Source organism: Saccostrea cucullata, unplaced genomic scaffold, assembly GCF_032062105.1.
Source record: "Saccostrea cucullata isolate Sc308-1 unplaced genomic scaffold, CSIRO_AGI_Scuc_v1 ctg4871, whole genome shotgun sequence".
Lineage (NCBI taxonomy): Eukaryota > Metazoa > Mollusca > Bivalvia > Ostreida > Ostreidae > Saccostrea > Saccostrea cuccullata.
The window spans coordinates 21,712-33,699 of NW_026930810.1; the positions used below are offsets into that span (position 1 = coordinate 21,712).

Here is an 11,988-nt window from a genome sequence, read left to right on the forward strand (position 1 = left end):
TATATGATGAAAGACGCAAATGATAGTGCCTCCTCTGGTGCCTTATCAAGGAAATTTGGGTAGTTGATAGTGCCACAACTAAAAATCTATGGCTGTGCCCCATAAAAAACTGAAATTGTTTCCTATGGGCGTGAATCAATGAAACTAAATTATTCGTATCGCAACACTTCAAAAACCTTTAGGGTATTTAAAAAGAATCCCTTTGGGGGTTAATTTTGAGTCAGAATAGAATTTTGCATCAAAATTCGAAAACGTTTATACCCCGAAAAGTTAAGAGGGGTAATTGAGAGAATGGGGCACTTTTATAAGCCTTTTTGCCATGCAAGTCTTTCCTGAATGTAGCGCTCTACCCGGTGAAAATGGTAGATACATGTAACAAGAAAACAGAAATCCTATGTGCATGAAAGCGGATACCTGGCTTTTTGATAAGAAAATTCTTTTAGATATTCATTTCACTTGCCCTGCTTTTAAGAGTTCTTGGAACTTGGGTTGTATTTGAAAGGTTAGTTTTATAAATAAGATGTTATACATAATATAATGTAAAACAAATTGTATGCGATATACACATACAAATGTATATGAAATTATGAATTTATGTACTAGTAAATAGTTTATTCTCTCTCTCCCCCCTTCTATTTGTGCATGTACATTAGAGACCCGTTTAAACCCAAGTAAGTTGATGTACACATTTGTACACGCTCTATGCTCTTTCTCTCGCAGCGGAAGTAATTCAAATGACGTTCCCCATTTCCCCCTCATCCTGAACCCTATAAAACAGCTGGACGTCTGTGTCTCATTCTGTATTTCCTCATTTGTGACGACAGAACGACTTCTAAATTAGGTATTATTTGTACCCGGATATTAGTCCTAAGCCGACAGGAAACTTTATACTTGTCGTTTGTAGTCACTGCGATACTTGGATTGACTCGTCTGTGTGAATATATACAATGGTAGGCTACTTCTCCATATTATGATAAATTTCTTGTTAATTTCATCTGTACTTTGCATGTTGATACCGTGACTTTAAATTTAAGTTTGTGATATTTGCTTGTATAATGTTTGTTAAGGTTTGAACCATTTTGAAACCGTTTTGTTTTCAAAAACGGGGAAAATTTTCGGGGAAACGCCCGCAAACCATTTTTAGACTTACATAGACGGAAGTTGAGCCTAGATGTTGAATACAAGGAAAACAAAAAACGATGATCCTGCGATTTTTGAGTTTATATAGCTTAGTGAATTTTTTTTTTCTGCTGACAAAACATTAGAAAAGGGCAAAGATGACTGCGGAAGTAAGAGAACTTCCTTTATCGTCATCTAAATACTAAGCGTAAAAAGGCGGCAGTTATACATTTGAATAAAAGGGGAAGAAAAATATACTACTCTTTTTTCATATAAAAAAATCTACATATATGGGCATTGCGTTTTTTAAAAGCTTATGCGGAATGAATGAAGTTTTTTAAATGGGCCACACACTTGTAAGGTGTTTACCCAGAAATTTGAACCACTGATATTTTAATACATATTATTATGCTTCCTGTCAGTTTGTCTCTATATAACCCATACCCTACTATTCTCGCATAGTGGTCTAAGGATTTATAGAGCGTAAGCATACTATGCCGAAATAGTGCACGGCTTTATTTACTGAATAAAATTCTTCAATGCACACGCCGGGGATCGAACTGACGACCATGAGATTGTCAGTTCGATGCATTATCGATTACGCCACAGAGACGATCACTGATTGGTAGAATTTTATTAAATATATAAACTTAATTTATACAATTGACACAAGAAGGAGAAAATAGACAAATATTATTTGAAAACAGTTATTTTATTCTAAGGAACTTTAGATTAATGTGTACAACAAACTTTCAAACTAATTGCATACAGATCGTTTGATGAACTGATTTCATAGGGTCATTAAAACGCTTTTTTATATGCCGCTTGATTGAAGGATGTAAAAGAAAATTATCAATGAGAATCGACGTCTGCAAACAAATAAGGCTTACATGTACTAACAAAACAGAAAATAAAGATGAGTGCTTTGGGACAGAAAATCCCGACTTATTTAGAGAAAATACTAGTAACCAAAATAAATAAGCATGCAAACAATTTTAGCATGAAGATTTTGAATGAGTTCTTGCAAGTGCGCTGCATGTGTAAGCACCGATATTTTCAGGAAAAAGTCAAACAGATTGCCGCATAAATAATAACAACAGTCAGCATAATAATAACAATAGTGTTGCATTATGCATGTACTATGCCTAAATAGTAGGCAGGGTTTGACACATAGTGCACTCGCCTCCGGCTCGTGCACCATGTGTCAAACCCTGCCTACTATTTAGGCATAGTACATGCATAATGCAACACTATTATATAATAATATCTATTAAATTTGAACATACTTATAAAAATAGCACCTATTACCGTTTCGCTCACATAGAAAATCTGAAGTTGACAAAAAATAATCAAATAAAATATTGGCCCTATAGAAAAATAACTTAACTGAAACTCCAATAGATCTAATATGAAATTGAATAACTTTTTAAAGCTTTTCTTTTGCCAATCTACTAAACGAACGAATTCAATGAAAAGTAGATTAAAATTGAGGTATGAATAATCACCATATATATTGTACCGTAAAGTGTACGTAAATATATGCCCCAGGCCTAAGGCAATCTCTCAACTTTCTATTATAATGGACCCCCCCCCCCCCCACACACACACACACACAACGGAAATAGTATTTTCGAGTTTGCACAATATTCTGTTGTTTTTGTTTGTTTTCTTTTTGTGTTTTTTTTTCAAATAAGGTTGCCAATCAGTTTCCAATCTAGTGTTCAGTTCAAAGCAAAACGGGAGCACCAAAAATATTCATTACATGTTTTGTAGAGATAATATAAATCGTATACTATTTTTATAGAATTTTTGAGAAAAGATAACATCGATAAGTCAGTTATCTCTCCTTCCTTGTTCAGTATAGTATGATAGCTTATACAAACAAACATGAAACCGCGTGTCATGTTTTATAACTATAGCTGATATTCTTATTTTTTTTTTCCTAAAAATTTTTCAAAAATATTCCCCGAGTTTAACGATTTGTATCATAAATCCTTGACGTCACACTTTTTTTTAGAATATACATTAAAAGTGGATTTATAGTACATGTTACTTAAGCAAATCTACGGGTAACAAAAATTAACCAGTTTTGACACCAGGGAAGTTTGTAAAGGAGCAAACGAGCCAGTTTACACGTGAATGGAAATCACTGTATTTGTCTGTATGTAAACATATTTCATAAGTTTAGATATTTTTAATGGAAATAAAATGAAATGTATTTCACAAAAAGTTGTGACTGCAGTTACGGTCGAATGAAAAGGACAGATTGAATATCATATACCAGGGGTAAACATGTAAATGTACTTCTTCGGAAAAAAGAAACATAAATAGGACATTTAAAGCTGTTAATAGTTAGGAGATCTAGAATGAAATATTAACTACTTAGAAATATTATTTCCAAGAAGTTCATTCAAATTGTTCACAAACTTAATTTTATTCAAAAGTCAATATTTCAGCCGCTGTTATTATGAAACCTTATATAACATCATTTTCGGATACCAGCAGGTGATCTCGTTTTTTTTACCGTGGATATCCGAGGACACATGTAACAAATTTGATTAAAAAAACCCAGTAGATTTTGTATACTTTAAAAAAAAATAGCCACGACGCTCTTCTGAGTAACATATAACTTTGTCCTGCTTTTCTTCATCACATTTTCCCCAATATTCTTGCATCCCTAGGGAAATATTTGATCACCCTTTGTGGCCTACCCTATTAAAACTAAGCGTCTTGATTTGAACAAATAACGAATCTTCACTACCAAAGGTTTGTTTCCACATAAATATATTCATCATGATATTGATGACTTTAGGAAGAGAAGTTTTGGAGAATTTCTATTTTTTCGTATTGTAGCCTCACCCTTCTCCAAAGTAAGGACAAATATCTGTACAAATTACAATCTACACCACCTCAGCGAGTTTGTGGCAATCTTCCAATATATTTTGATCCCCTATTGCTGTCTAAGGACGAATGAGTGAGTGAGTGAGTTGCTGCCCCCAACCTACACCCAGGGAACTTCTTTACATTTGAGAATCTACTCTATACCAACCATATTTTCAAGGGACTTGGTTTAAATAATAAAGAAACGACACTATGTACCATGTAGTTCTGATGAACTGAACGCATATAAAAATAGAATTCCTGTTAGAAAGAAATTCTCGGAAATTCTTTCAAATGGGTCACACACTTGCAAATGATTTGTTTATTAAAAATCTAAATTCTTGATGGTATTTTGAAATCTAATGTTACATAAAAATACATGTTTTAAACAACTCATAAAGTGGGGGGGGGGGTATAATAGTTTATAAATATATTTTACGGTTGTCGCATTTTTAACAATAAAGACCAAGGCAAAAAAAGTTTGAAAATATGCAGTGGTTTACAGCCCTAGCAAATGTCCCGATAATTACTCCTATGAAGATTCAAGACATGCATGCTATAAGTGTATTTTAGATTGAATACAAAATAATTAAATGAATGAAATTTTTAGAAATCGACAATAAACCTGAGAGTTATCTATCAGATGGTAATTTGAAGATTATTAATAAGTAAGAAGCAAACCGTTGGAATTACATTTTAACATGTATACGTGACATATTTATACAAATATTCCTCTTTCAGTGTTCAGTTCAAAGAGGGATATCTTTTACAGACATCCCTATTTGAGGATTTTCGATGTTTTACACTAATTATTCCTCTGAATATTATAATTTGCCAAAATACTGTTTTAAAAAGTTAAGTAATGTTTGAAATTGTTTGTGTTGACAGTGCAACACATTAGTTTGTGTAGATTTTTATGTGGAGCATCTACAGATACTAGTATGTCCAATAGTTAATTTTCAGAATATTTTATTTTTATGAAATGATGTATCTTAAGTTAATGCCAAACAGTTATCAGTTCCCAGATAAAACATTGTTTTTCTTCTTTACATATAAAACAAATCTACTTGTACTGTTTTTCTTCTTTACATATAAAACAAATCTGCTTGTACTGTTTTTATTCTTTACATATAAAACAAATCTGCTTGTACTGTTTTTCTTCTTTACATATAAAACAAATCTGCTTGTACATCCTTGCAGTAAAAAAAGAAAATGGCTATACCAAAAACACCGAAAACAATAATACAGTAAATTCGGTTTTAACTAAGTCACTGGGACCTATGAAAATACTCCCTTATTTTTATCCGTAATTCGTTATATAATATCCGTATAAAGAATTCGTTAAAGATATTTAGCTGGAGACTCAAGAAAACTTCGCTATATCCGTGAATTCGCAATATCCGTCTTCGCACTAAACGAGTTTTACTGTACTTTTCAGGCTTCCGGAGTGGCACTTTCAGACGAATGTCTTGAGACTTACCAAGATCTTCAGGGATCGAAGAAGAAATACCGGTACATTATCTACAAACTGAACAAAGATTTCAGTGAAATCGTGGTGGACAGTACCAAACCAAGAGATGAAGCTAGCGGTGAGAATTTAACGTCCGTTTTACATGTTAAACAAAAAAATGTCTTATTGTGGAGAGAAATAAAAGGCACTGGCGGATTTAGAGCTCCCCCCTTTTGTGTCAAAAAATACACAAAATTTGATGTCAGTGTTTTTTTTTTTTTTGGTGTGGCTATGGACCCCTCTCATGACCCCAAACTAGCCCCCCTTTTTTCAAGATTTCTGGATCCGCCACTGAAAGGTGAAGATAACGAACAATGATCGATCTAAAATAATATATAAACCATACAAATCTATGAAGAGGTAATAAAACACGGTCTACTGGTCGTCCTGGAAATTCCAGAAGTGGGATCAGGTGCCGAGGACGAGTAAGCATCCCTCGTTGACCAGTTGACCGCCGCCGTGAGCCCATGTATTAAGAACCTTCCCATCACCTTTTAACCCTTTCTTCTCTGTGACTCCCTGAGGTTTCAAGTTGTATAATAAAAATCCTCCGAGAGGATTTTGTCACAATATGTCTGAGAAATTAAAGAGGGATTTTTCTATACTGTAAATATTTACAAATTTGTCTCAACTACTCAGATATCTGGGGTTTTATTTATTTATTAATTATATATCAAAAACATTCATTATCTTCCAATTTCTAAATTTTCAACAAAATGTATTGAAAGATAAGTACAGAAAAAATTGTAATGTTGGCAAAACACTTCCAAAAGAATTATATTGAGGGAACAAACCCTCTGCTATTTATCGTACAAAATGCCCGGAAAGGTACCTCTATTTCTTGTATGAAAAACTTGTTAAAATAACCATAAATTTTCGGGGGATATGTAAATCAGTGAGAAATGTATAATCATTATTCTCGTGTAATTGCATGTGTGAGGTCATATAAATAATAGGAGCTAAAGATTTATTGAATCATCTCAATTCTAAACGTAACAGTTTCAACTGAGCATTGTACCATTTAAGAATAGTGAAATATAGCATTTCTAGCAATACATATTTATTTTGTAGCGGAAGAGGCGTATGACGAATTTTGTGGTAAACTCATTCAAGCTGCCGCTAACGGTGAAGGTCGGTATGGCGTGTTCGATGTTCACTACAATGTTGACACCCGCGAGTTGGACAAAGTAGTTTTCTTCACATGGTGAGTTAATATTAACATCTTATATGATATAAATTTTGCAATTTTGCACCCCCAACCCCCCAAAAAGGGGATGGTAGTCTAAACACAGTAGAATAAATATGGAGTCCATGTCAAAAGCTAATAGCAATAAAAAAAGTATGAAGATTGCAAAATGAAAGTTTTTCTTTATTTGACACAAATACATTGGATTAATTCGGGAATCCAAGATTATTTCTAGGTGCGTTTCGCTTACACGTACGACCTAGATAGAGAGAACTTAATTTTCTGATCGAGGCTACTGGCATTCCTTTTCACTTGTTCCACGCATGCGCATAAGTAGATCTAACTACGCCGGTGATTTTTATTGCAAAATCTTAGTAGATTAGTTTTGAATTTAATTTTATTGTGCAATAATTTTCCAGGGTATCTGATACTCTTCCCATTAAACAGAAGATGCTGTATGCCAGCAGTGCCAAGGCGCTTAGAGGAAAGATGACTGGTGTCCACACAGAAATCCAGTGTAATGACGAGTCCGACCTGAAATTAGAAGGCGTCATCGCCAAATGTCGTCAGAAGAGTTACGAATGATCAATAGAGAACAGTAGTGACCTATTAATTAAACACAGTTTATTAAAAAAAAATATTATTTGCTACTGAAATAAAACTTTATTGCAAATGCATACATACATATATTTCTTTGTTAAAATATAACAAAAATGTTGGGAACAAAGTCGTTTTTCAGTCTTGACCCAAATGTCTTTGTTCAAGATGCGTGTATATTCACCAATTGATGCAATAAAGTTTGAACGAATCGACTTTCAGTGAAAATGAACTATGTTTTGAATCTATGCATTTTCATACCTTTATAATAGAATTAAGATATCATAAAGGAGAAGAAAGAGAACATTCCCACCACATAACAAGAGCAAAAAGATGTTTGAAAGCGCATCGAATCTTATAAAAAAGAAATACCGTTCCTATTTTGCATCAGAGTAATGGGTCTAATTGAAAAATATAATTAGCAGCTGCAGTCGATGGAATTTCATATTGTTTGTCCTTTCAGGCTTATAAGCCTCATATATAAATCTGCCAGTTTCACTCCCTTTGCATTGTTCAGATTTGCATTGCTTCTCCAATGTCGTAATGATTTATTACTAGTAATTGTTATGTGTTATAACATGTTTTTGAAAATTCACCAAGATTAATGTTTAAGAGTCAAAATCAGCAAGCATCGAGCATTGAATGGAAAGTCAAAATTTTATTTTTTCAAAAGCTTTTGGTATATAAAAGACTTTGTCCTACCTAATGCTAAAACACAATTTTTTTTAACGTATGAAGGGACTGGTATCCAAGGAAATTCATTTCCTTAGCAACGGGTTCATAAATCCTTGTGAAAATCAATGATTTTTAGACATTTTTCTATGAATATGCTTTCTGAACTTGATAAGATAAGGTATTTTGGTTACTTTATTTGTTGAAAGATGGAATTACTTTATTCTCCAAAAATAGGAAATACAAAATTTCTGTAGTGATATTGTTGCCATGACAACGGTAAAAGAACATGGCGTCAATGCTTGTTAATTTTGAAAAAATTACATATGTTTATCACTATATACACAAAATCTACAACCACTGCTGGAAAAATGAATTGTGTGATCTTGTTAGGGGTTAACTATATGTCATATCTATACAATAAAATTTGCAGGCAACTTTAGCAGAAAAAAGCTACAAATGGTTAAAATGTGTGACAATCTGGCTTTTTTGAAGGGGTGGGGGTAAATTGAATACATGTACAGTGTCCATTATATTGGTCATATTGGTTCTGATCAAAGCATACTCATAATTTTTACTATTGTTGATAAATATATGCACATTCAATTTCAAAAGGAATTTTAAATTCCTCACAAACGAAACTTGGAAAAAGGGGGGGGGGGGGGGGGGGGGGGGTAGGAATCACCTTGTTCACCCATCCATATGTATGTAAAATTTTAACTTGTCCATAACATTTCAATGAAGTGCCAATGAAAGTTCATACTTGATATTAAGATTGCCTATGATCTAGAGATGTGTCAAAAAGTTGACCCAAGGTCATTTGAACAAGTTCAAAGGTCATTGGTAGAGGAAAAGTGCAATCTTTGCCCATTCTGTAACATTCTAATGAAAAGACTTGAAGTTTCATCTCGGGGATTATTTTTTAGCTGTAGGTTTGTCATGACCATGACCAAAGTTCATTTGGACATGTTTGACCTTGACTCAAGGACATAGCTTTTTCAAGGTCACTGCAGTAAAAGTGTACTATATGAGTTTGGCACATTTACATATTTAACTTCGAATGAAGAGAAATTGGAAGTTTGTGCTCAACACAACGGTTTTATTACCTATGACTTGAGTATATGTCATAGTCATTTCGGTATGTATATCTGCACTAGCAAAATTTTGAAAAGGTTTTAAATTAATATTTGGACCTTTTTTGTAATAAAAAAACATTTAATGCAATAGCAGGAGGGTGGGTATCATTTTATGAGCTTGCTCACAATAATTCTAGTTTACGAAAGAGAGTCACTATGACAGCTCAAATAATTTTAAAGTAAAACCATATCAATGAGGCTACATGACATTGGGTTGGGTGACTTTTTTCTCAACATAACCTGATGTTTAACCCCACCCCCCCCCCCGAGTTTGGAGAATTTCCCCACTTTTTTTCTTGCAGTTTTTTATGCCTGCCCCACACCATGCACTTTCAAAAACGATACCATGTCTCTCAAGAGCTAAGACCTCAGTAGCTACTGGTGCCTAAAATGAAAATATGGAAGGGCTATATATATATATATGAATGTCTAAACTTGAACTGACCCTAAAAGATATTTCATAATAACCCTAATGGGCAATCTTTTGAATGGCATATATCGAAATTTTTGTTGTACTTATATTTAAAAACATTTTGAAAACAATGTAGAAATCAGAAGAGAATGACAAATATGAATACTTTTTATATATAATATCTAGAGATACAAAACATAAATTTGAGGAACGTGTCGTCTGACTTTAAACTAGCCCTCTTTTTTTCTCACAAAAACATTTTGTCAGTTTTGAAATTAATTGCTTGATCATTTAATATTGACCTTGTTTTAATTATGATACTTCAAAATGCAGAATATAAAGATATGTTTAAGAGTCTTCTACTATCTAATTATGAATCTGCATGCTGAAAATTGATAGTTATTAGATTTACATCAATAAAAAAATGTTAACAGACAAACAAAGAATGTTACTTTTGGATTGAATACACTGTACAATTTATGGATCTATTTTCTGGATCCCCGAGTCTCCGGTAACACTATCCACATCAATGGTCTGTACTGTTAATAATGTATTCTCATAATCTGAAAAAGTGTTAAAATTAAAATGTAATAATATTATACAGCTTTGCCTTCATATACTTCGAACCATTTCTAGTTGAGCTAATGATGAATGCAAAGCATGTTTATTGGAATCAATTAAATTCCAAGAAATCTCAATGGTTTATTATTTCATTTTAAAAAGTTAACGTTTTTACTAAATGTATTATTTACATGTTTTTCCTGTCTAATTCTATATCAGCTCATCGAATTCTGTTTCTGCTGCTTCAAAGTGCCGACTTTCATTCTAAAAACAGAAGTATACAACACAAAGTTGAGACCGTATTGATTTTAGATATTCTTTAAATTTAAAAACTTGCAATAAAAAGGTCAACTGGTTCTAGGTTTTGTCAAAACTCTAAATTATGTTTTTAATTTCTTTCCAATAACCCCCCCCCAAGAAAAAAATTGAGTATAGATATTCATTTTCATAAATTTACCTGCTTTAAATCTAATGATGCTTATTATTTGAACCTAGTTGACTTAAATTAATTCAGTGGTACCGGAAAAAATGTTAGCTGGATATGAATTTTCTTTTATAAGTAAACACTGGATGACATCAGCAAAAAGTTTTTTTTAATTAATTATTTTACTGTGGTATATATACAATTCAGTTACCACTAGTCCGCTACATAATACACTTGTACAGCTTACGTCATTTCTATAGATCTGTTACAATCAAAACATTCAGTGATAGACAATGAAATGGGCGGGTACAATTCGACGCGGACGTGGGGAAAACATTGGATTGAAATTGCCGATCGAAATTCATTTTCAATCCACCTGAGCTGTTTTCAAAGCAAAGAGTGAATGTATGATCCAACCAGAAGTCTCTGTCGAGACTGTAGCTCTACTGGTATGTACTTATAACAAAGGATGAGAAAAGAAGCCATTGCCATCAGACCAAAATTGTAGAAGGAGTAGCTTTATAAAGGAATTTCACAGACATTTCTATTTTTAGTAACAATGGCAACACTGTTCATCAAAATCAAAAACTGATGCAATATTTTATATATCTTAGTGTAGTCTACTTGTGTGCCAAGTTATATTGAAATCAGACCAAAATTGTAGGAGGAGTAGCGTTTCAAAGAAATTTCACAGGAAATTCTATTTTTAGTAACCATGGCAACACCGTTCATCGAAATCAAAATCCGATGCGCTATTCTATGTATCTTAATGTAGACTACTTGTGTGCCAAGTTATATTGAAATCAGACCAAAACTGTAGGAGGAGTAGCGTTTTAAAGGAATTTCACAGAAAATTCTATTTTTAGTAACCATGGCAACACCGTTCATTGAAATCAAAATCCGATGCACTATTTAATGTATCTTTGTGTAGTCTACTTGTGTGCCAAGTTATAATGAAATCAGATCAAAATTGTAGGAGGAGTAGCGTTTTAAATGAATTTCACAGAAAATTCTATTTTTAGTAACCATGTCAACACCGTTCATCGAAATCAAAAACCGATGCACTATTTTATGTATCTTTGTGTAGTCTACTTGTACGCCAAGTTATATTGAAATCAGATCATAACTGTAGGAGGAGTAGCATTTTAAAGGAATTTCCACAGAAAATTCTATTTTTAGTAACCATGGCAACACCGTTCATTGAAATCAAAATCCGATGCACTATTTAATGTATCTTTGTGTAGTCTACTTGTGTGCCAAGTTATATTGAAATCAGATCAAAACTGTAGGAGGAGTAGCATTTTAAAAGGAATTATACAGAAAATTCTATTTTTAGTAACCATGGCAACACTGTTCATCTAAATCAAAATCCGATGCACTAGTTTATGTATCTTAGTAAAGTCTACTTGTGTGTCTAGTTATATTGAAATCAGTCCATAATTGTAGGAGTGGTAGCGTTTTAAATGAATTTCTCATAAAATTCTATTTTTA

The 11,988-nt window shown here is 33.0% G+C and overlaps 1 protein-coding gene across 1 annotated transcript; it reads left to right on the forward strand.

The window, feature by feature from the left end:
* Nucleotides 1-689: 689 nt before the first annotated feature.
* Nucleotides 690-7,524, forward strand: LOC134230176 (uncharacterized). The gene is made up of 4 exons (XM_062711950.1): nt 690-950; nt 5,438-5,588; nt 6,581-6,713; nt 7,115-7,524. The coding sequence occupies exons 1-4, from the start codon at nt 948-950 to the stop codon at nt 7,278-7,280; spliced, it is 453 nt and encodes a 150-aa protein (XP_062567934.1). The 5' UTR covers nt 690-947; the 3' UTR covers nt 7,281-7,524.
* The last annotated feature ends 4,464 nt before the right edge of the window (nt 7,525-11,988 follow it).

Bases quoted from the DNA above. Each gene is read 5' to 3' on its own strand.
- LOC134230176 (XM_062711950.1), top strand. The intron at 5,589-6,580 runs GTGAGAATTTAA...TTTATTTTGTAG, and splicing joins ACCAAGAGATGAAGCTAGCG to CGGAAGAGGCGTATGACGAA. The intron at 6,714-7,114 runs GTGAGTTAATAT...ATAATTTTCCAG, and splicing joins AAAGTAGTTTTCTTCACATG to GGTATCTGATACTCTTCCCA.